This window comes from Rhinolophus ferrumequinum, chromosome 21, assembly GCF_004115265.2.
Source record: "Rhinolophus ferrumequinum isolate MPI-CBG mRhiFer1 chromosome 21, mRhiFer1_v1.p, whole genome shotgun sequence".
NCBI lineage: Eukaryota > Metazoa > Chordata > Mammalia > Chiroptera > Rhinolophidae > Rhinolophus > Rhinolophus ferrumequinum.
Window position 1 is genome coordinate 9077105 of NC_046304.1, and position 22802 is coordinate 9099906.

General features: G+C 41.6%; 2 protein-coding genes across 2 annotated transcripts in view; one reads left to right on the forward strand and one right to left on the reverse strand.

The window, feature by feature from the left end:
* The first annotated feature begins 28 nt into the window (after window positions 1–28).
* Window positions 29–22802, forward strand: part of MYH13 (myosin heavy chain 13) — a 60579-nt gene continuing 37805 nt past the window's right edge. Inside the window, exons 1-11 of the mRNA XM_033091359.1 lie at window positions 29–60; window positions 1816–1865; window positions 7877–8092; window positions 9841–9984; window positions 10070–10226; window positions 15757–15784; window positions 15874–15985; window positions 17566–17658; window positions 19558–19621; window positions 19724–19822; window positions 19924–20027. Of these exons, the coding sequence (XP_032947250.1) occupies window positions 7889–8092; window positions 9841–9984; window positions 10070–10226; window positions 15757–15784; window positions 15874–15985; window positions 17566–17658; window positions 19558–19621; window positions 19724–19822; window positions 19924–20027 (1005 nt within the window). The 5' untranslated portion in view covers window positions 29–60; window positions 1816–1865; window positions 7877–7888. The remainder of the gene's footprint in view (window positions 61–1815; window positions 1866–7876; window positions 8093–9840; window positions 9985–10069; window positions 10227–15756; window positions 15785–15873; window positions 15986–17565; window positions 17659–19557; window positions 19622–19723; window positions 19823–19923; window positions 20028–22802) is intronic.
* LOC117013851 (thioredoxin) lies at window positions 16549–17109 on the reverse strand. Its single transcript, XM_033091365.1, has one exon. The coding sequence runs from the start codon at window positions 17000–17002 to the stop codon at window positions 16685–16687; it is 318 nt and encodes a 105-aa protein (XP_032947256.1). The 5' UTR covers window positions 17003–17109; the 3' UTR covers window positions 16549–16684.

Genomic DNA, 22802 nt, shown 5'->3' on the forward strand with positions numbered 1-22802 from the left:
ATAAAGAGCGCTGGGGGGTCACACTCTTGAAACCGCTCTGACCACAGAATCTCAAGGTAAGTGAGGTGCTCACAGGTGCCCATTTTTTTGTTCCATATAGTTGTGATTAAACCTGATCAAGTTATCAGTCAAGGAGGGAAGGCAACACAGTAGCTTTTACTGAAGGCCTACTAAGCATAAGGTCTTATGTTAAAAGCAATATGGGGGACAAGAAAGCAAGACAGATAATTACCTTTCAATAAGCTTTTACAAGAAGTAAAAGGACAAGAATACAAGCAATCATGAGACAAAAATAATTAACCTGCAGAATAAAACTGAATATGATCATAAACCCCACTAATTGTTTAGGTCGGTATTAACCAGGCAGTTAGCAATAAACATGTTAATTTGTGATATCTTTTCTGTAATTGCCTTCAACTATTATTTGAAATTTTTATATTACTTAATTTTTTTTTTCCCATGTCAGGATTTCTGGGAGATGATTGCGAGAAGAAATTCTCCCATGCACTTTATCCATCCTATCCGTCATAGGCTGCTTGTTATTGACTAGTTTCCAGACTGGTCTTGCACGGCTTTGCGCTGGGTCATGTCTGATACATCAGTAGCATCCCTCAGAGGGACTCCAGCTTTGGAAGATTTGTGACTCTTTGATTTCAGGCTGTTTCAACCAGAGTACTGTCCATCATAGATTGACAGGGCTAGGAGAATTCTTGGAGACATCTTCTGGTCCGTCTGTTTCATTTTACAGAAGGAAACCAACACCCAAAGAAATTACAACAACTACTTAACAAAACTGGTTTTAGAAAACTGAGGGTCTGCCTCCAAGTCTGATTTCTTTTGAGCTAAAAATTCAGAATATAATATGTAATCATTTCGTTTTTTCCTGAGAAATTTGTGAGAATTTTAGGGTAAAGCTGGAGACTATTAGAGAGTCAGAAAAAGACGGAAGGAGGCAACCAAATTAGTAAACCAAGTGTTCAAATGTGTCCTCCTGCCTAAATGGTATTTCATGACATGTTCCCTGGGTTCCATAAAGGTAGCGCATAGTAAATGGAAAGTGTGTTTAAATTAAATTTGATATTGAAATTTTTCAGATTCTCATGGTCCCTTGAGATCATCACATAGGTTATAAACTCCTAAACCTAAGATTCCTTGGTGCTGGATGAGTGTTCAGCTGCCCTACCTACCTTCATCTTCTCCAGGGAATCTGAGGATATTTAAGTGTCCTCTTCCTAGTCCTCTTAAAGAGTGTCTTACCCACAATTCACAGCTTTTCTTCTTGTGCCTACAATTCACCACTATTGGCTCTAAGCATCCAGGTTACAATCTGGATCATTCTCCTCCCTCCTTTCGTTTTTCCCTGACCCCTCAGAGCCCCCTACTCTCAGCCAATAACGTCATCTCTCTAAGTCCTCACCGCACTTCATTTAGACTCTTACAGAACTTGTCTTATTCTTCTTTGTTCAAAGATTTATTTGAGTATTTCTCTTAACCCTTACTAAATTCAGCATTCCTGTAAGGTAGAGACTGTGTTTTTCCTACTTTGTTCCCCCTTAGGGAGCTGACATGGTACTTTGCATACACAGAAGATACTCAAACAAAAAGCATTAATCAAATGTTGTAATTAACCAATTATTTAAAGAATGACGATTTACCCAAAGGGAAAAATGGCAAATTTATTTCCATCCCACACAATCTATGGTGTATCTATTTAAATATCGCTAAACTTGGAAGAATCACAGTTTTTATTTTTATTTAAACTCTTTGTAGGTCATTTGTTCTTTGTGTTTTTATTTCTGAAATAACCCCCAAGAGGACACTTCATTCCTGAAGGACACTCAGCATCACTTTTGAGAAGTAAGAAGGTAAGAGTTACTTTCAGCTTGATTGGGAATGAAATCAGTGAAATTAGCAAATATTGTTTTACATGTCCTCATTCTTGCTGCATTCATAAGGAGCTGAAAATGAATTATTTAAGTATTCTTAAGGGAAGATTACAAAATATACAGATTTTACCAAGAGAAGAATGGTTCCCCAACTTTGCTCATTATGCTGATAAGTATAAAATACAGGGGGCGGCCAGTTAGCTCAGTTGGTTAGAGCATGGTGCTGATAACATCAAGGTTGCTGGTTCGATCCCCGCATGGGCCACTGTGAGCTGCGCCTTCCTTAAAAAATACAGTGCAGAGCTCTGACATGCAAGCCCAGGTCTTAGTTGGCCCAGAACATGACCTTCAGAAGGTCAAGATTCAGTCTTCACACACAGGCGAACGTTGCTGTTCCTCGAGCGGAGTCTGCACCTCTAAATCCACCCAGCTGTGCCTTTACTCACAAGTAATGCTGAGAGAATAAAGAGAAATCTATTCAAACTTATTCCTAGTGTGGTAATAAAATCCTTTCCTGCCACTACCCTTTCCCCTGAAAAATTTGTGTTTGTTAAAGTCAATTCCAGATGAATTAGGACAAAGAAAGCCAAAGTTAATTGAGTCATGACCACACCATTGTTGAGAAGATACAGTGGCTGAGAAATTCCCAGGAGAGGGATGAAAGTCAAGAGCAGTGTCATGCATGGTACACGGACAGCAACTGGGGGCAGTGAAGAGGGAAGCACTGAGAAGGTGGTGATGGAGGTTAGGTGGACTGGTACGGCCATCTCAATGAGAAGACCCACCAAAGACAGGAGCAGAGTTGATGGTTAAAGGGACACTGCCATGGAGGGTTTGAAGCAAGTCAAGCTCTCAGAACAGAGAAAAGGCTAATGAGGGGACTTTCGGAGGACACCATGGATCACACCTAGAGAGTTGGATCAGACCTAACAAGGTGAAGTTTATCGGCCAAGAATAAATGATTTTACCCTCGGGTCCCAGAACACAGTTGCATAAATACGAGGAGAAGATTTGACTTAGCAACTGCACGTATGCAGGGGATTGAGGGGCTTTGGCCGACAGTGAGCGGTGAGTCAGCAGTGTGACGAGGCTGCCAAAAGGCAGTCACCACCTCAGTCATTACACCTAGGTCAGGAGAGGTGAGGGCAGATGATGATGGAAGATGACATATGGTTTGGATGTCACACTTTAAGAGATTAACAGGAGTGGGTTCATCATGATGACAGAGGAGCTTCAGAAGCACATCACGGAAGAAGCAGATGAAAATGGAGCAGGGGCTATTTAACATGGACAACATAAAGCAATGAAAAATGCTGAACAGCCATCAGGTGGGTGAAGAGGTTTGCTTGTAGGAAGAAGGTTTGAACTCTTCCTGCTGATACCAACGCTGGAATAAGGAGCAGTCATGCTGAAATTACAGAAAGCCAGATTTTAGTTTAAAGCAAGACAGATATTTGGCCTGTGAAACCTGCCCCAGATGAAGAAGAATTGTCCCTGAAGGTGTTGAGTAGGCTGGACAACTCCTTTGCAAGACTATTGCTGAGACAACTCTTGCATCATCTAAGTAGTAAAGTTAGGAGAGACAGGGTTCTGAGTCATGGTTAGGGCAGTGGACGAAAGGAGAAAAATCTCCACCTCAAAACTGGTAGTGACTTGAAATCCAGATGGAAAGTCTTGTTTTTCTAAGATGCCTAAAAATATAGTTTGATCATGAGCTACTGTAGTTTTTCCACAACATTTCTTCTTTTGCTTACAATTCATAACTTGTGGTATATATTCTTATACTACAATCACAGATTTTGCAATATCCATTTAACAATAGTACTATTAATTCATTTAATATTTTCACTTACATTGATTCCTTTTTTTTTTCCTTAGATTTTTTTTTTTTAAGTTGCCCTCTATGCCTTCTATGAAAGTGTGGACCATCAGCATCTGCTAAGATATTTGTTAGATATTCGGAATCTCAAACCCCACCCCAGACCTGCTGACTCAGAATATATTTTCAACAATACTCCCAGTTGGAGACTACAGTTGAATTAAATGCACACTAAAGTTGAATTAAAATTAAGAAATATTTGCCTAAACCCATTTTGTGTATGACCAATAGGATCATGCCGTAGTTTTGGAAAAAGTGGCTATAGGAAACAAAATAATGCTTTAAACCGGTGGTTCCCAAACATCACTGTGTTTAAAGCCCTTGAGAAAAATTCAGATTCCCCGGTCCCAACCCCAGAGATTCTGTTGATTTTGATGTGAATCATTTTCCAACACTTTGGGTACCATGCTTAACACTACGCCAAGTTAAATAATGTGAGATCGTAAATGTGTCACCTGACAAGATTCCCTCATACTATATAGTGCAACCATTCTCAAAATGTGGCCCTGAGACCTTTTCAGGAAGTCAAAACAATTTTCATAACACCCAAGTGCTAATCCCCTTTTTCACTGTGTTGACCTAATAATGCAAAAGCAAGGATAGATAAAACTTCTGGTGCCTAATTACAAATTAAGGCATGGCACCAAATTGTACTAGTAGTCATTGTATTCTTCATGTCATACACTGGTACAGAAAAACATGTTTGTTTGTTTGTTTGTTTGTTTTAATTTAAAAAGAGCTTCATTTAAAAATGATATAAATTTGCAGCAAGCTGTAAAAGTTATTAATTTTATTATAGTTGATCTTTGAACAATATGGGTTTGAACTGTGAATGTATTTTCTCTTATGATTTCTTTAATAACATTTTCTTTTCTCTAGCTTACTTTATTGTAAGAATACAGTATATAATATATATATAATGTGTGTTAATTGACTGTTTACATTATCAGTAAGACTCTGGTCAACAGTAGGTTATGAGTAGTTAAGTTTTGGGGGAGTCAAAATTTATATGCGGATATTTTACTGTATGGGGGTTCAGTACTCTTGACCCCTTCGTTGTTCAAGGGTCAACTCTATATTTCAATTCTTATATACACATCTTTATAATATTCTAGGTGATGAAATGGGAAGTTCGCATAAGGCACTCCAATTGCAAACCAGAGTTGGATAGTTATCTTGAGGAAAAGCACATGTACAGTTGTTTGAGTTGCAATATGAACTAGCCACTTTATTCACAAAGCATCAGTTTTATTTGAAAGAACAACTAGTGGACAAACTATGGCTATTCAGATTTGGGTATTTGGCAGACATTGTCTCAAAACAAAATGAAGTGTTCTTGTCATTTTAAGGAAAACAACTGACAGTATTTGTGACTAGCAATATACTAGAGCTTTCAAGCAAAAATTTGAATTTTGGAAAACTTTCATCTGTCACCACTAGCTTGACAACTTCCTAAAACTTAAAGAATTTTTAAATGAGATCAGTGGTGATATTAATGGCTATGACTGTTTTATATTCGATAATGAAATGTTTCAACATTTGGAAGTTCTGTATAATTCAGTGACCCAATATTTTCCAAATGACTAACATACAATGTTCATACATAGGAAAAAGATCCACTCAAAGTTCAAATGCCGACCAATGGATTTTAATGTAATAGAGTACAAAATAGTTGTGGATATAGTTTCAGATTTCACATTGCAACCAACCTTTATGAAACTCTCACTTGTCAAGTTTTGGTATGATATCTAAGAAGAATATCCACAATTATTTGAAAAGGTGATTAAAATCACCAAATTACATAACTGTGTAAAGCCAATTTTCTATATTTACTTTAACAACAACAAAAAACTTACAGCAACAGACTGAATACAGAAGTAGACATGAAAATCCAGCTGTCTTTTATACCGCAGACATTAAACAAAGTCGCAAAAATGAAAAACAATGTTACTCTTCTGGTTAATTTTTTGGGGGGTTTTGGAAAATATAAATATATATTTTCTCCATTATAATTTAGAATATAGAAAGTATCAGTAGGTATGATCTACATAAAGCAAGTATTGTTAGATTCTCAATTTAAGAATATGAAGGGGTTCTGAGAACACAAACTTTGAGAACTGCTGCTACAATAAAACTCACTTAAACCACAATGCAAGGTTTAAGTGAAGGGGCAGGCAGTATGGGTGAATTTTTCCTCATCACCCAGGAGGAAGAAATTTAAACCTGCATCATGGACACAGGCCAGGGGACCTCTTTGTAGGTGCTATATTGAATTCCAACCTGTCACTATGAAAACTTAATCACGAGCCACAGATGGTTCAGCAGACCCAGTGGCCAAAGTAAAATTAAAACACAACTTATCAAAATAGAGCACAGAGGGAAGCGGATGCTTCTCTTTCTGTAAGAACAGAACCCACAAAATCGCAGGAAGGGATATTGAAGCAGCAGTTCTCAGTGAAGAGCCATTTCATAAAGGGTAAGATGGGGGAGGGCAACTTCCAAGAGAGAACTATAAAATGTTCAACTTTCTCAATTTTAATAGGGAATATAAAAGGCGTTGTTAAAAGATATAGACTCTTCTTAAGAAAGGTATGGGAATACATGTGTGTAAAATTAACTCCACCTTATGGTTAATTATAGGAGAAGAAAAGGAAAAGAAAAAAGAGAGAAAGAAAGGGAGGGGGAAGAAATGTGGGGTAAGGAGTATAGGAGTCAGGAAGGGTAGGAAAAGAGGGAATGGGAGAAGCAAAAGCAGATGAGAAGGAATCACAAAACCATACAACCTGCAGGGAACTTTAGAAATGAGCTAGGCTTGCTTCTTCATTTTAAGTGGAAATAGACAGGCGCCCAGAAAAGTTAACTGATTTGACCAAGTTTAGTGCTCTGATTTTAAGCCAGATTTTCTGGCTTTAAGCAGGGAAAATACATGAAGAGGAGGGAGGTGGTTTGAAGAGAGAGTGACAAGAAGGATAAGAGGGAAGGTTGGGGAGGGACGGAGGGAGAGAAAGAGAGAGAGAGAGGGAGAGAGAGAGAGAGAGGCAGAAAGACTCCTACCTATACACACCACATACACACACACCACACACACCACACACACACACACACACACACACACACACACACACTAACCAGGCAGTGAGTTCTAAGGCATGCATTAATCTAATTAAACACTGCTTGTCACACCCTGACACTGCTACACACAACTAAAGTTTGAAGACCACTGCACTAGACCCAATACTTTTTAACTTTACTATACATAGAGGTCACTTGAAGACCTTGTTAAAATGCAGCTTCTGATTCTGTAACCTGGCTGGGTCTGAGATTCTGAATTTCTAACAAACTGCTGGGTGATGCGTATGCAACAGGTTCAAGGACCACACTTGCGGTAGGAAGGCTCTATGCCTGCAGTTTTCAGAGTGTGTTCCCTGCACGAGCAATATCGCCTAGGAAAGCGCTGGAAATGTAAATTCTCAGGCCCCACCCCAGACCTACTGAATCAAAAACTCCGGGATTGGGCCCTACAGATCTGTGTTTTAACAAGCCCTCCAGGTAATTCTGGTGCATGTTAAGGTTTGGAGGCATTGCACTAGGCCGGGATGCTTCCCATCACAGTTACCTATAATTAGCTATACAAGTGTGGCAATACTTTCTGTGCAACTCATTACCTTTCACTGTGCTGTCTGAAATTTCTACTAGCAATTATCAACACTCCTGTAATACTTCTCAGACACCCTTAAGATTTGGTGATGACACCAAGGTTATGGGGTTCAAACCTGCTGTGTAATTAAGGAAAGTCTCCTTTATTGGACTCACCTTGACTTCCTCTAATTGGGACTTCCACTCAAGGGACTGAACTAAGAGAGTTTCCCAAAATCAACACCAGAGATGAAAACAACCCCTCAAACCTTTTCCTAGAGTAAAATATTCCCTTGAGCTCGTTCCATTTGCCCACTCTAAGTCCCTAGACCTGATCCTAGATTCCCCAGGACCTAGGTAAATCCCAGGACCTCTTGAATCTGGCCCCGTCTGAATGGAAATCACTGGGTGGGGCCCTTTAGATTCAGCTGTTCCCCAGACTCTAGACTCGGCAGTCCCTCTCTGGTCTTCCCAGCCCCCTGCAGTCATGAGCTCTGATGCAGAGATGGCCATATTTGGAGAAGCAGCTCCCTACCTGCGGAAACCAGAGAAGGAGAGAATCGAAGCTCAAAATCGCCCATTCGATTCTAAGAGAGCCTGCTTTGCAGTGGATGATAAGGAATTATATGTGAAAGGTATGATTCAGAGCAGGGAAGATGACAAAGTCACAGTCAAGACCCTCGATGACCGGGTAAGTGTTGATCTCAGATGTCCTTGATAATAAGGGCGTCCTCATTTTCCTTTGGAGTGGAATATTAGAAATTGCATGAGCCCCTAGGAATCTGAAGGCACCACAACATTTTTATCTATTCTGTAGTGAAGTAGCAGGTGAAAAAGTACCATTGCATACACCTTTGCTCCTGAATCTTTCCTTCTCTAAAGACGCGGGCTTTGAGAGTTTTTGTGATGTTTGCTTTGGAGAAAGGCCAAGGTGAGGGTGGAAGACTTGGACTATTTAAGGGAGAGATTCGTGCTGATCACTACTGGGTAGGATGATTAAATATAGCTCTCCAGGCTGCAGAGAGACTTACAGAGGAAGTTCCGAAGACAATGCCTCGTTTAATGTAGAGAATTACAGTGCACTGTTCAATTCAATATTTACTGGACACCTACCACGTCTAGGTCACAGTGTCTGTCACTTGGCAAATATAAGCAAATCTCAGCATACCTGTTTTCCCAAACTTTACCATCTAGTTAGGAATTAAGGTGTACATGGTAGGTATGACTTTCAGTTCACAAACTCAGGCATACAGAATAGATCTTTCTTTTTTTTTTTTTTTAATTATTGAACTTAATCTCTAATTTCAGCCTCTTTTCACGGGCAAATTATAAATTTAAAAAGTAAATTTTCTTCAACCATTCTTGAGGTTCCACCCCCCAGGATTGTGCCACATTTTTGAAACCTTACACAGAACCCCACTGGGGTCTCACTGCCTCCCTGAAAGATCTGCTAAGAAACAAGTCCCAGTGCCTGAAGCTTCAGGATTCACAAATTTTCCATCTCCCCTGTGCTACCTTGGGTGTTTCTTTCTAATGTAGGGTGGTAAGGCGGAAGAGTCTCCTTTCCTCAAGAGATTTGATATGTACCCACAAATCCCCTTCCTTTTATCTCTTCGGTAAAACTCTCAAAGTTTTCCTAAGGACTTAGGCTTTGGGAAATCAAAAGCCAGAAAGACTTACAGGCTCTTTCTCTTTTCTGCCCTACTTTCTACTTCTCCTGATTAGTGGAGTGCAGAGCCAGTGGTATGCTTGAATGGGGGAGGAAAGTGGGGAAAACACAGAGAGGGAAAAATTAAGTGATAGTCTCAAAATATTGTTCAGCCGTGGACTATGCTGCAAGTGCAAGTGTTTGAACTACTAGAGCAGAGGTGCACAAAATTATGCAAGCCTTGAAAAGACAGGGGGGAGAGGAAACAGGTCATGGAAGAGATGGCACTTGAGCTGAATTTTGAAGATTTCTAGACATCATTTCAATAAAGATATTCCAGACAAAGGAACCCATGTGAGCTGAGGTATTGAGGTGGAGATGCACAGAATACATTAGAGTACTTCTTTCCAACCTTCCAACCTTTGTCTCATCTCAGCACTCACAGGAAATGGGGTAAATAGAGGCAATCTTGGCCATCCTGAGCCCCACCTGGCCCCCCGGAGGGTTGGAGAGCTCTATCGCTTGGCACACCAGTGATGCAATTCCTGGTGCGCAGAATGGCTGCCAACTGCGAGCATCGGACCTGAATGGGTTATGCAGACTGACCGGAATTAACCTAATCAAGGATAGTTATTTGTGGCTCATCTCTGGGCATGGAAATGATCCATAAATTTATCCGTAGTAATGGGGTAAATGTACCACCGTCTCTCACTGCCTCTATCACACCAGTAGAGTGCGGTATGGACCATCAGCTCTCCCACTCATCATGTGTTCTTCCTATCAATATCCAGACACTCACTCTGAACAGTGATCAGGTGTTCCCCATGAACCCTCCCAAATTTGACAAGATCGAGGACATGGCCATGATGACCCATCTCCACGAGCCCGCGGTGCTGTACAACCTCAAAGAGCGTTACGCAGCCTGGATGATCTATGTGAGTGCCCTTCAGCGTGTCTGCATTCCGTTTATCCCTCTGAGTGAAAACAAGATGCACATGATGCATTTTCTGATTTTCTCAGACCTACTCGGGCCTGTTCTGTGTCACTGTCAACCCCTACAAGTGGCTGCCGGTGTACAACCCCGAGGTGGTGTCTGCCTACCGAGGCAAAAAGCGCCAGGAGGCCCCGCCCCACATCTTCTCCATCTCTGACAACGCCTACCAGTTCATGCTCACTGGTGAGTAATTTCTTCAATCCATATTTTTAAAATTATTTTTTAGTTAATTATTCAATTCCTTTAACTGGACTGGTTCTTAGCTAATTATTCGAGCCTTTCACAGGCCTTAGTCATCTGAATGGTGCAATGATCAAAGTAACCTTGGGAGATTCAGATGCTTTCATGATGGAAAGCCAGGGATGCAATATCTTTCATTACCAGTCATGGTACATAGGCCATAGGACACTAAGCACGTCTTATTTGGGAGAATGTGAAATACAAGGAGATGCCCTGCCCTCATATGCAAAGAACCCCCCAACATGGGCACACTTGGAAGAGAGTCTATATTAGTAGCCATGTAAGAATGCAAAGTTGGAGAAAGAGACATAGCAGTGTGCCTTCACCTGTCTTCCTTCCCAAATTCGGGCTTCTCTTTCTTCTCACTAAATTTCCAGAATGGCACAGGAAATAGAGATGTGGTAATACTGTCACACCGTGAAGCCTAATATCACTTCTGTCTGTTTAACTTTCACCTGACATGACTTGGGCCAGATATAAGTAGAAACATCTGAGATCTGACGACACTTAAAAGTCATCTAGTACAATGTTGTCCAAACTTTAGTCATTCTTATCTCATATTCATAATCCTAGCCATTTCTGCACACTTAATATTTTCTTCAAACTGACTAAAGTTACATGAGTTTTAAGAGGAAGATTAGTATCACCATTTATAATAGTTTCCTAGGTCTGCTGTAACAATGTACCACAAACTGGGGGGCTTAAACATCCGAAACGTATTGTCTCACGGTTCTGAAGGCTGGAAGTCTGAGATCAAGGTGTCAGCAGGATTGATTCCTTCTGAGAACTGAGAGGGAGAATCTGTTCCATGACTCTCTTTTAGCTTCTGGTGGTTTGCTGGAAATCTTTGGTGTTCCTCGGATTGTAAAAGCATCACCCTGTCTCTACTCTCACCTTCATATGGTGTATTCCCTGTGTGCATCTCTCTCCAAATTTCCCCTTTTTATGAGGACACCTGTCATATTGGATTAGGGGTCTACCTATTCTAGTATGACCTTATCTTAACTAGTTACATCTACAATGACCCTATTTCCAAATAAGGTCACATTTTTTCATAGAGGGTGTTAGGACTTCAATATAAGAGTTGGGGCTGGATCCTAGATGGTGGAGTAGATAAATACTGTGCCTGAGTTCTTCCATGAACATATTAAAATTACAACTAAATTACAGAAAAGTCATCTAAAGTCTAGCCAAACAGAAGTTCTATAATTAAAAATATAAAGAAAAAAAGTTACATCAAAACTGGTAGAAGAGGTGGAGACACGGAATGAGCCCAAATCTCTATGTGGCCATTGAGAATCAGGAGGGATATCTCATTCACGGATGTCCCCTCCACCCATGAAATAGCAAAGGACCCCCAGCTGCAAACTGACTTCCCCAGCCCAGAGTACTGGTGCTGGGAAGAAGAGCACCCCACAACATCAGACTCTGAAAAATAGGATTCTGATCATCTGGGTGGGATGGAAGCCTACAGATGTCCTCTTAAAAGGCTCTCACACAGACTCACTCACTCACAGGCACTTACCCTGGTCTCCAGTGAAGGGACAGTAACACAGGGGGTGTCAGAGGCATGCAGAGGGCAGACTGAGGTGTGTAGCTTTGGAGCAAGATCTGGAAGACACTTGCCATTTTCCCTGTGAAAGGTCCTCTTCCTATGCAGCCAGCAGGTGGGCACTATTTTTCCTGTGCTGAGCCCACAGGGCCAAATGTGGTCTGGAGAACTACGCTGCTCCACCCTGCTGACTCACTGGGAACCTGACCTATGCAACTCCCACCCCAATGCCTGAGGCATTTTGTCAGGGAGCAGCCAGCCAGCCCCACCTACCTGCACTGCATTCTTTCTTGGAAAACTATCAAAGTCCGTGGGCCCCAAGCAGGTGGATACTGGCCTCAGTGTGCTCTCAGATTTTTGGCTGAGTAGCTCTAGGCTCAGCACTGGCACCAAACCAGAATCTACATTAACTTGGTGAACACAACTCCTCCCACTCTAATGAATCCCTGAGACCCTGACTCACCCAACATGTATACTACAACAGGGTTTATCAGTGTCTGAACCTCAAGGGAGCCAGCAGGTGGCAGCAGGCCTCAGAGTGTCTTGGCTTTTTGTGGAGCTACCCCAGGCCCAGTACTGGTAGCAGATGTCCTCGGTTCACAGCATGGCCTCTTCCGCGTGCCTCCAGGTTTAGTACAGGAAGTGAACAACTGCAGATCACTTTGTAGCTCCTACCAACTAGCCCCCTGCTGGTCACAGACAGTGGGTGACCTGGGTCTGCACTGGAGCCCTTCCCAAAGTCCTCAGAACCAACATACTTGGAGGTTGGCTCAGATCACAGCAGAGCACCGACCAATTAGCCCCACAAGCAGCATACACAAAAGGTGGCCTCAACAGGCACCAAAGTCCACTAAGGCAAATCCCACTTAGTGGGGTAAGCCTCCCACACAGCAGCAGGTAAGCTGTGGATGTGGCCAAACCCCATAGCCAATCAGCCTGAAAGTCAATCCCACCCACTGATGTGCCAATAGTAATCAAGGCTCAGCTATAACAGGAGGGTACACACAACCCACACAAGAGACACTCCTGGAGCACCCAGAACCTGTGACCAGGGAGACTGTGCCAAGGCCCACAGGGCAACTACTACATAAGGCCATCCAGCCAAGCCTGAAAAACATAGCAGAACTCTCTAATATGTAGAAACAAACACAGAGACCCAGCCAAAATGAGAAAACAAAAACAGGCATCCCAAATAAAAACAAGAGAAGACTCCAGAAAAGGAACTAAACGAAATGGAGGCAAGGAACTTACTAAAGACAGAGTTCAAAACGATGGTTATAAGGATGCTCAAGGAATTAGTGAGAACTTCAACAAAGAGATAGCAAGTATAAAAAAGGACATAGAAACCATAGAGAAAGAACCAGTCAGAAGTGAAGAATACAATAACTGAAATGAAGAATGCACTAGAAGGAATCACCATCAGACTAGATGAAGCAGAGGATCTAATCAATGATTTGGAAGACAAAGTAGCAGAAATCACCCAATTGGAACAGAAAAAGGAATCAAAACAATAATACTAGGAGAGTTTAAGAGACCTCTGGGACAACATCAAGCATAACAATATTTGCATGATAGGGGTACCAGGAGAAGAGAGAAAGCAAGAGAGAAATGAATTTGAAGAAATAATGACTGTAAACTTCCCTAACCTGGCAAAGGAAATAGGCATACAAGTTCCGGAAGTGCAGAAAGTTTCAAACAAGATGAATCCAAACAGACCCACACCAAGGCACATTATAATTAGGTTAAAGGCAAAGAAAGAACCCTTAAAGCAGCAAGAGAAAGGCAACTAGTAACTTACAAGAGAGCTCCCATAAGACTGTCAGCTGATTTCTCAACAGAAACTTTGCAGACCAGAAGGGGTTGGCACAAAATATTCAACATGATGAATGGCAAAGACCTACAACCAAGATTACTCTACACAGCAAAGCTATCATTTAGAATCAAAGGACAGATAAAGAGTTTCCCAGACAAGAAAAAGCTAAAGGATTTAATCACCACCAACCCAGCATTACAAAGAATCTTACAGAGACTTCTTTAAGACAGAAAAAAAATCAAAATTATGAATAATAAAATGGCAATAGCTACATATTTGTCAACAATTAATTTCAATGTAAATGGATTAAATGCTCCACTCGAAAGACATAAGGGGTCTGAATTTATAAGAATACAAAACCCTTACATTTGCTGACTACAAGAGACTCACTTCAGTTTGAAAGACACACACAGACAGAAAGTAAAGGGATGGAAAAAGACATTTCGTTAAAATGGAAACAAAACAAAACAAAAGCTGGGGTGCAATACTTATACCAGACAAAATAGACTTTAAAACAAAGGCTATCACAAGAGACAATGAAGGACCCAGTTATCCTACTTCAGGGTATTTATCCAAAGAAATCCAAACACTACTTCAAGGGAATGTGTGCATCCATATGTTCATTGCAGCATTTATTTACAATGGCCAAGATGTGGAAGCAGTCTTATGTCTGTCAATGAAAGAATGGATAAAGAGGAGGTGGTACATATATACAATGGAATATTGCTTGGCCATGGAAGGGAATGGGTTCTTGCCATCTGTGGTGGCATGGATGGACCTGGAGGGTATTTTGCTGAGTGAAGTATGTTAGACAGCGAAAGACAGGGGCAATGTGACTTCACTTATATGTTGAATTTAAAGAACAAAATAAACAAGCAGAACAGAAACAAACTCATTGACACAGAGAACATTTTGATAGTTGCCAATTGGGAGGAGGGTTGGGCGGGTGGGGGAAATAGGGGAAGAGATTAAGAAGTACAAATTGCTTGTTACACAGTAGTCATGGGGATGTAGGTTACAGCATAAGGAATATAGTCAGCAATATTGCAGTAACTATGTATGGTGTCAGATGGGTACTAGATTTATTGAGGTGATAGTTGGGAGGGGGCTGGGGGACAGAGTGAAAAAGATGAAGGGATTAAGAAGTACAAACTGGTAGTTGCAAAATAGTCATAAGGATGTAAATTAAAGCATAGGGAATGTAGTCAATGATATGGCAATATCTATGTATAGTGCCAGGTGGGTACTAGACTAGTCAGGGGGATCATTTTTTAAATTATACAAATGCCTAACCACTATGCTACACACCTGAAATTAATATAAAATAATATTAAATGTCAACTGTAATTGAAAAATTTTTAAAGGGCAGAAAGGAGAAGGGGAATAAGAGGTTCAAGTCTCCAGGTATAAAACAAGTAAGTCGTGGGATGTAATGTACAGCATGAGGAATATAGTCAAGAATACTGTGATAGCCTGGTACGGCGTCAGATGGTTGCTGGACTTAGGCTGATCACTTCTTTAGGTATATAAATGTTGAATAACTATGGTGTACCCCTGAAACTTATATAGTATTGTATGTTAACTATATTTTTAATAAAAATCTAAAAAATATACTTAAAAACATATGAGTTGGGGAGACAGGGAGAGACACGGTTCAACCCATAATACTCTTGTAAACGGAAAACCGTCACTTCCCACAATTAGAAGATAAAGGTAAAAGAAAAATGCAGTGAAACAGATCCGTAGTCCCAAATGCTAATCAGAAGATGTGGCTTTTCACAAGCTCTGAGTCTGAGACTTACTTTCTTCATTAGAAGGAGAGATGAGAAAGTGCTACAGAGAAGTCAAAGACCTAGGAACACGAATAACTTTCACACTGTGGGATTCACTGTCCATGTCCCATGCTGCCCACGTTACACATCCCACATTTGGGAAATGTGCACACATTGTCTCAGAGGAGATTAGACATGCCCAAATCATTGCATTGCTAGTTCAAGGCAAAGCCAGAGCTAGAACTCAGGGACCCTCACCAACCCCGACATTGCCCAGTTTTTATATCCTGTTTTTATTGTTTATTTATTTTGTGTTGCTTCCTTCTGCATTTCTAGATCGGGACAACCAGTCCATCCTCATCACGTGAGTCACCCGTGTTTGTACTATGACGGCTCGGAAGCCCGTGCTGCCTCTTCTACCCTCCTTTACCTCACTTACTTTTAAATCAACAGTGGAGAATCCGGGGCTGGGAAGACGGTGAACACCAAGCGTGTCATCCAGTACTTTGCAACAATTGCCGTCACTGGAGACAAGAAGAAGGAGCAGCAGCCAGGCAAAATGCAGGTGAGATGCTCCCTGTACCCGGAGCCTTGCTGGGAGAGAGCAATGCAGGGCTTTGTGCTCAGCAGAGATACACAGCAAAAGGTTGTGGTCCAAGAGTGCTTATGGGATTCCACCTAGTGGACTCAGGCTCTAGCACCGGCTCCATCAGTAACAGCCAAGTGACCTTGAGCAACTCCACATCCTCCTCTGGAGAAGGAATGGTTTAGGCCAGTGGTTCTCAAACTGGAGTGCACATCGGAATCCTAAGAAGGGCTTGTAACAACTCCATGGCTGGAACCCAGGCCCAGAATCTCTGACTGAAATTCCTATTTCACATTCACAATCCTGCTATTTTGCACTTCTAACATGTTCCCGCTGTTCATGCTGTTGGTCCAGGGATCACACCTTGAGAATCACTGGGCTGGACAGCAGTTTCCAAACTGCTCTGGAGCCAGAGGATAAGCAATTATGCAGGGAAGTGAGGGTGAAAACTCTGTTTTCTATAAGCAGACTTCTGAACAATCATTCTCATAAAATATATTTTGCTACTTAAAACTTTTTTTTTTTTTTTTTTTTTTAAACAGTAGAATTAATATTTTATTCTCATTTATAATTGGATGGCAACTGAACATAATTTTCGACTTGATTTTTTCTTTTGTAAAAAAAAAAAATTACAAGTTTTAAAGAGCCAATGACTGGTTATGTTTTCAGAAAACATAATTAGATTAATTCATTGATGGTGGATTCAAGTTTTTCCTTATTAGCTCCAGAAAATTCACCCACCTTTTGTCCATTTTTAAAAAATTGGAAGGTTGGCATGCATTTGACTTCACACTCTGAAGCAACATCCTGACAGTCATCCACATCTACTTCAAGGAACACGACATTGGAATACTTTTCAGACAGGGAATGAAAGAACGGCTTGATCATTTTGCAAGGCCCACACCACGTGGCTGAGAAGTCAACGACTACGAGCTGATTTCCTGCACTGCGCAAGGCTTCCTCAAAAGCCAACTTGCTCTCGATCTGCTTCACCATTTTGGCGGCTGAGGTCTGACGAACGACAGCAAGAAGCGATGAAAGTGGATGCAAAGGGCGGTACTAAGCTTCAAGTGCTCACAGCCCGCCTTCCCTTTATAGCAACCAGGAGCTTAAAACTTTTTTTGAGAATCATTATTTCTATCCTATGATCTCTTGGGTCACTTTCATTGCTCACATTCTATTTATATTTCTGAACCCGATGTCTATATTAGATGGGTCATAATGCATTATATTCTAAAAATCCATGATTTATAATGAAATGTTATCAGAGAAGAAAGTCAGTCTGAGAAATCAAGATGGAGCTTGGCATCTGGTGTAGCAGAAAACATTTTCATGCTGTGCTAACAAGACCATCTCTAGGATGGGACTTTGAAGACTCCTCGGGTGGGGTGGTTCTGTGGGTACCTCCAAACCTCTAACGGTCTGCACTCGCCACCAGGCTGGGCTGGTCTACATCTCTCCCTGGACCCTGCCCAGGGCATCCATACTTTTGAGTCACCATGGGGCTACTTCAGAAGGTATCCAACGTCTTCTCTTTTTTTCTTCTCGTTTATTATTAGGGGACCCTGGAGGATCAGATCATCCAGGCCAATCCCCTGCTGGAGGCTTTTGGAAACGCCAAGACAGTGAGGAATGACAACTCCTCAAGATTTGTAAGTTCCAGTCCAATTGTCAACTATCCCCGAAAACCAAATCTTCTCCTCTAATGCTGGATATGAAAAATTGCCACATAAACTAGAATATATTTGGCCTTATTCTATCTAAGTGATTCAGATCATTCTACCCAACTGGGATAGTCTGATACACTTTGAAGACCGTGTTGGCTTGTTCCTGGCAGAGGAAGGATTTAGCTGTCCTTCTCTAACTGGTCAACATCACCTCAGAGCATCTGGAAGTCATAGTGATTCAAATTCCACAAGTAGAGAACAATTCCTTTATGCTAAAATCAGTCTCCCTAGGTGGAAACATTTTAACATGCAGAAGTCCATCGAGCAACACCCATTGACTTCTTAGCCACGGAAACCTTAGTGTGAATTAAGTTAGCAGGTTTGAACTCCTCCACATCAGGAGGCATTAGGATTTAGGGAAAAGCTGATGAAGGCAGAAGGGCCTACAAATTGGGAATAAGTTGATATTTGAAGATATTGAAGGATATGTTCCGTCCTTCAACATTTCACTTAGGATTAGCTCAACCAAAAAGACATTTACTTTCATATTGGCAAATAAACGAACGTCAGCCAGTGGAGCAAGAACCCCAAGGTGAAGCCTTCATGTATGCCTCTAATGCAAAAGTACATCAAAACTTCACACATCACAATATCTGGATGATCTCAAGCTTGCATTCTATTGTTACCTCTCAAATTTAAAATGGTCTTTGATGAAAGCAGATGCATCAATCAAAGACTGCGGCTCCATGCCCTGACATTTCTTTCTTTCCCTTGCTCTTCTGCGCAGTGCACATCTGTCTTCCCAGGGCACAACTAAACTCTTCCTTGTAGGGGATCTGGGTGCGTGTTAAACAGCAGAGATATATTACACGTACTTGGACCAAGTTAGTTATTGCACTATTCGAGCACCAGCCTATTTTCAGGTACTCCCTATTTTCACTCCCATTTGTTTAGACCAAAAGCCTCTCCTCTTGGCCCTGACCCAGATGTCACAATCATTCTGGTCATTCTGTCCACTTTTCACCCTCCAAACAAGCATGTGTGGGCTAAAACTTCCATTGTCTTGCATTAAGCAGATAAAAATACTGAAGACACAATGCTTACAATTCACACATACCTCCATGAACCCTTTGCTAACTCTTCATAAGCTTCATTCATAAAATATTCAGCATATTTTTGACTTTTGACTACATGCCAGATTGTGGGTGAATAAGTAAGGCAACATTTTTGCCCTCAAATTTGTTCCCAGTGTGGTAGAGACCATGTAAGCAGATAAGGTAAGAAGGGAATACACACACACACACACACACACACACACACACATACACACACACACACAGTTTTACCTCTTGCACCCCAAAAAGGGGGTAATCAGACTCTGAGTGGGTCATTTCGGAGCCAGAGAGCCTAGCCTGAACCTGGGAGACAGGTTTGCCTATAGTAAGCGGTGAGCGAAACAGAGGCAAGAAACCTCCGAAGTAACACCCAGAGGCAAAAAAGAAGTCAGACAGATGGTCCGACCAGGCTATCAAAGGACGTTATGGAGAGTTAGAGAATCCAAATACATGAGAGGAAGATAAAAATTAAGGAGAAAGTCAGGAGTGAGGCGACCCCAAGCAGAGAGGTAGAGAGGGAGCATGGGGGCATCCCCAGAGCTGCAGGAACAGGGCCTTGAGCTTTGGGTACAGCTACCTGAGTGTTGGCTGACGAAGCTTGAGGACTCTGGGAGCTAGGCAAATGGAGAGGAAGGAAGTCCTCACACATCTGGCATCACTTCCTCCCTTACCCTACACTTCCCACCCATCTGTGGTAGCACCTAGCAGAGGCTAGCCACAGTGCCATCTAAAGAAAATAACTGGTGTTTGTCAACCTGCCATTGGACAGGGGAAGTTCATTCGAATTCATTTTGGAGCTACAGGAAAACTGGCATCGGCAGACATTGAAACCTGTGAGTCCGAACACTCTATTTGGTACCTTGGTATTTGTCCACAAAGGCATGCATCTCTTTGGAACCTGAAATCACATTATTTTTTTGTTGTTGTTACCTTAGATCTCTTAGAAAAATCCAGAGTGACATTTCAGTTATCCAGTGAGAGAAGCTACCACATTTTTTACCAAATCATGTCAAACAAGAAGCCAGAACTAATTGGTAAGATCTTAGAACATCGTTCTTATCTTCCGAAGCAGTCACATTGGGAAAAAACGACCAAGTTGTGCCTATGGCACTAAACGGATCTTCGTGTTTCACAGACCTGCTTCTGATTTCCACCAATCCTTTTGACTTTCCCTTTGTGAGCCAAGGAGAGGTCACCGTGGCCGGCATTGATGATAGTGAAGAACTGCTGGCAACTGATGTAAGCATTGTGTTCACTTATTTATTTAAGCATAGAATTATCACGTTTATGAACTGAGAGGCCCCTTAGCGATCTAATGAGAAAACTAGGATCCAGGGCTCTGCAGGATGAGACCCAAGCTCTCAGAGAATTAGCAGATTGCACCGCTCCCCGGGTTCTCCAAAACAAGACTTCTGTTCTCTAGCATTTTAGAGCAAATGTTTGCATGTATAAGGTTTTTAAAGGTTTTGTTGGAAGTTTTCAGGTTACAAAACCATCTGCACGATTCTTTAAGAAAATGTGGAAAATGTGGAAACATATAAAGGGGGGAAAACAGCCCACTGTGTAGCAGCTACATATCCTTCCTGCTGCCTCCCACCTAAGGCTCATATCAGACTCCCAGCTCGGCAGGCCTGGCAGGCCTCTGGCCTTTAGCTCTGGGCAGTATCAATAATAATAACAATAATAGCAATAACAATAACTCAGTTCATTGAGTTATTACACTAACGCGTGCTAGGAACTGAGATAGGTGCCTACAACTGCACTATCTCGTTTTAGCCTCAAAGACCCTTCTGGGATAGGTACCACGATGGCCCCCACTTCACAAAAGTGGAAATGGGATCTTAGAAAAACTACTTAACTTGCTCGAAGAGTTTGTAAATGACAGAGAGAGTGTTTGAATCCAGCTCTTCCCAACCCCAGAGTGTGCATTTTTAACTAAAATACATCATCTCTGAGCAATTAATCTCCACCCCTGCTAGCTCTGCCCTCACAGAAGCTGCAAGACCTTCTGGAAAGGGGCCTCTTCCAACATCTGAGGGGCATTGCCCAGTGCCCAGCTTCTTGGCCTTCAGTTTGTGACATTTCCAGGTGATGCTGTTTTAAAGCAGGCAGAAAACGTTCATGATCAAATAAACTTCAGTCAACTTCAGTCTAGCCATTATACGTTTTAACAGATTTCCCCAGCCTTTACCGACTGATGAGTACAGAAAGGGCAGGTTAACGACCGATGCATGGCTGCAGCCCTTGAGAAAGGCCCTCCTGCATAATTCTAAAAGTCTCAGAGTTGTCTCAGGTCCTCCCTGTAGGTCCTCTGCTGTCAGGGTCTGCTGTTGTTCCTTCCTCCCATGGGGCCTCTTCTGAGCGATGGTTTAAGGTCAAGCCGAAAGGGATTGCTCCCTCCAAGGGAGTGTTCTCCAAGAGGCTCCCAGGCAGTAACGCTTCCGCCCAGTTCTTTACAGCCACCCCTCCCTAGTACACAGATATGCATCTGCTGGGGTGGGATTTGGATTCCAGGGGAGCCATCAAGCCTCAGAATCTCTCCTCCCCTTGGTCACTTCCTGGCATGAACTCTTCCCCTCACCCCCAAAAGGGGGCACCATGCCCAAGAGTGCCTCACTCTTCAATACCATCCTGCTGACCCTGACCTACTGAGTCTGCCCCACCAGCTCACCAGACATGTCCAGATAGGTTTCAACTCCACCAATGGACATTGCTTAGGCTCAGGCTGCAAACCATACTACATAATCAATATATATACTCCAGAGAAGGATTTTCTAGTTGAAATCTTTGTAGTAGAAGATGGGCCAAGTGGTTACAAAATCAAATCAGCAACTGCTGTAATCTTTGAACTCACCAGTGCTAGCAAAAGTCCCAGTCTTATCACATCCTGCCTGTATGATTTTGGGCAGGTTACTTACTCTCTTAGAACCCCAGTTCTTCACCTGGAAATTTGGACAAATCTGTACACCTATAATGTCTTCATAGGGACTTAATGAGATAATACGTGGATGGTGCCTAACCCCAAGCCTAACACACAGAGTGGGTGTGCAAAAGTTTGCTTCTTTTAGGTGCCTCAAAAAATTAAAAATAGAATTACTGTATGATCCAGCAATTCCACTTCTGGGTATTTATGCAAAGAAACCAAGACACTAATTTAAAAAGACATATACACCTCTATGTCCATTGCAGCATTATTTACAATAGCTGATATATGGAAGCAATTAAGTTTCCATCAATAGACAAATGGATAAAGAAGTCATGCATATATACAATGGAATATTACTTGGAAATAAAAGAGAATGGAATCTTGCCATTTATGACAACATGGATGGACCTAGAGGGTATTATGCTAAGTGAAATAAGTCAGACAGGGAAAGACAAACACCACATGATTTCACTTATATGTGGAATCTAAAAAACAAAATTATTGAACAAAACAGAAACAAACTCATAGATACAGAGTACATTTTAATGGGAGGAGGTTTGGGAGGATGGGTGAAAAAGGGGAAGGGATTAAGATGTACAAACTGCCAGTTTGTACATCCAGTTTGTGCAGTCATGGGGAAGTAAAATACAGCATAGGGAATATAGTCGATAATATTAGGATAACTATGTGTGGTGTCAGATGGATACTAGACCTATCGGGGTGATTATTACATAAGTTATATAAATATCTAATCATTATGTTGTATACCTGAAACTAATATAATATTGTATGTCATCTGTCATTGAAAATTTTTTTTAATATATTTTAAGAAAGGAAGCTGGTAAGAGAGTAGATTTTAAAAGCCCTCATCACAAGAAATAAAATTTGTAATTACCGTACATGTGATGATAGATGTTAACCAAACTTACTGTGGCAATCATTTCATAGTATATACATCTATCAAATCATTACGTTACACACCTAAAATGAACACAGTGCTATATGTCAATTATCTCTCATTAAAAACTGGGGGGAAGAAAAGGGGAAGGAAGTTTGCTCCTTTCTCGTTTGAAAAATGATGGTATTCT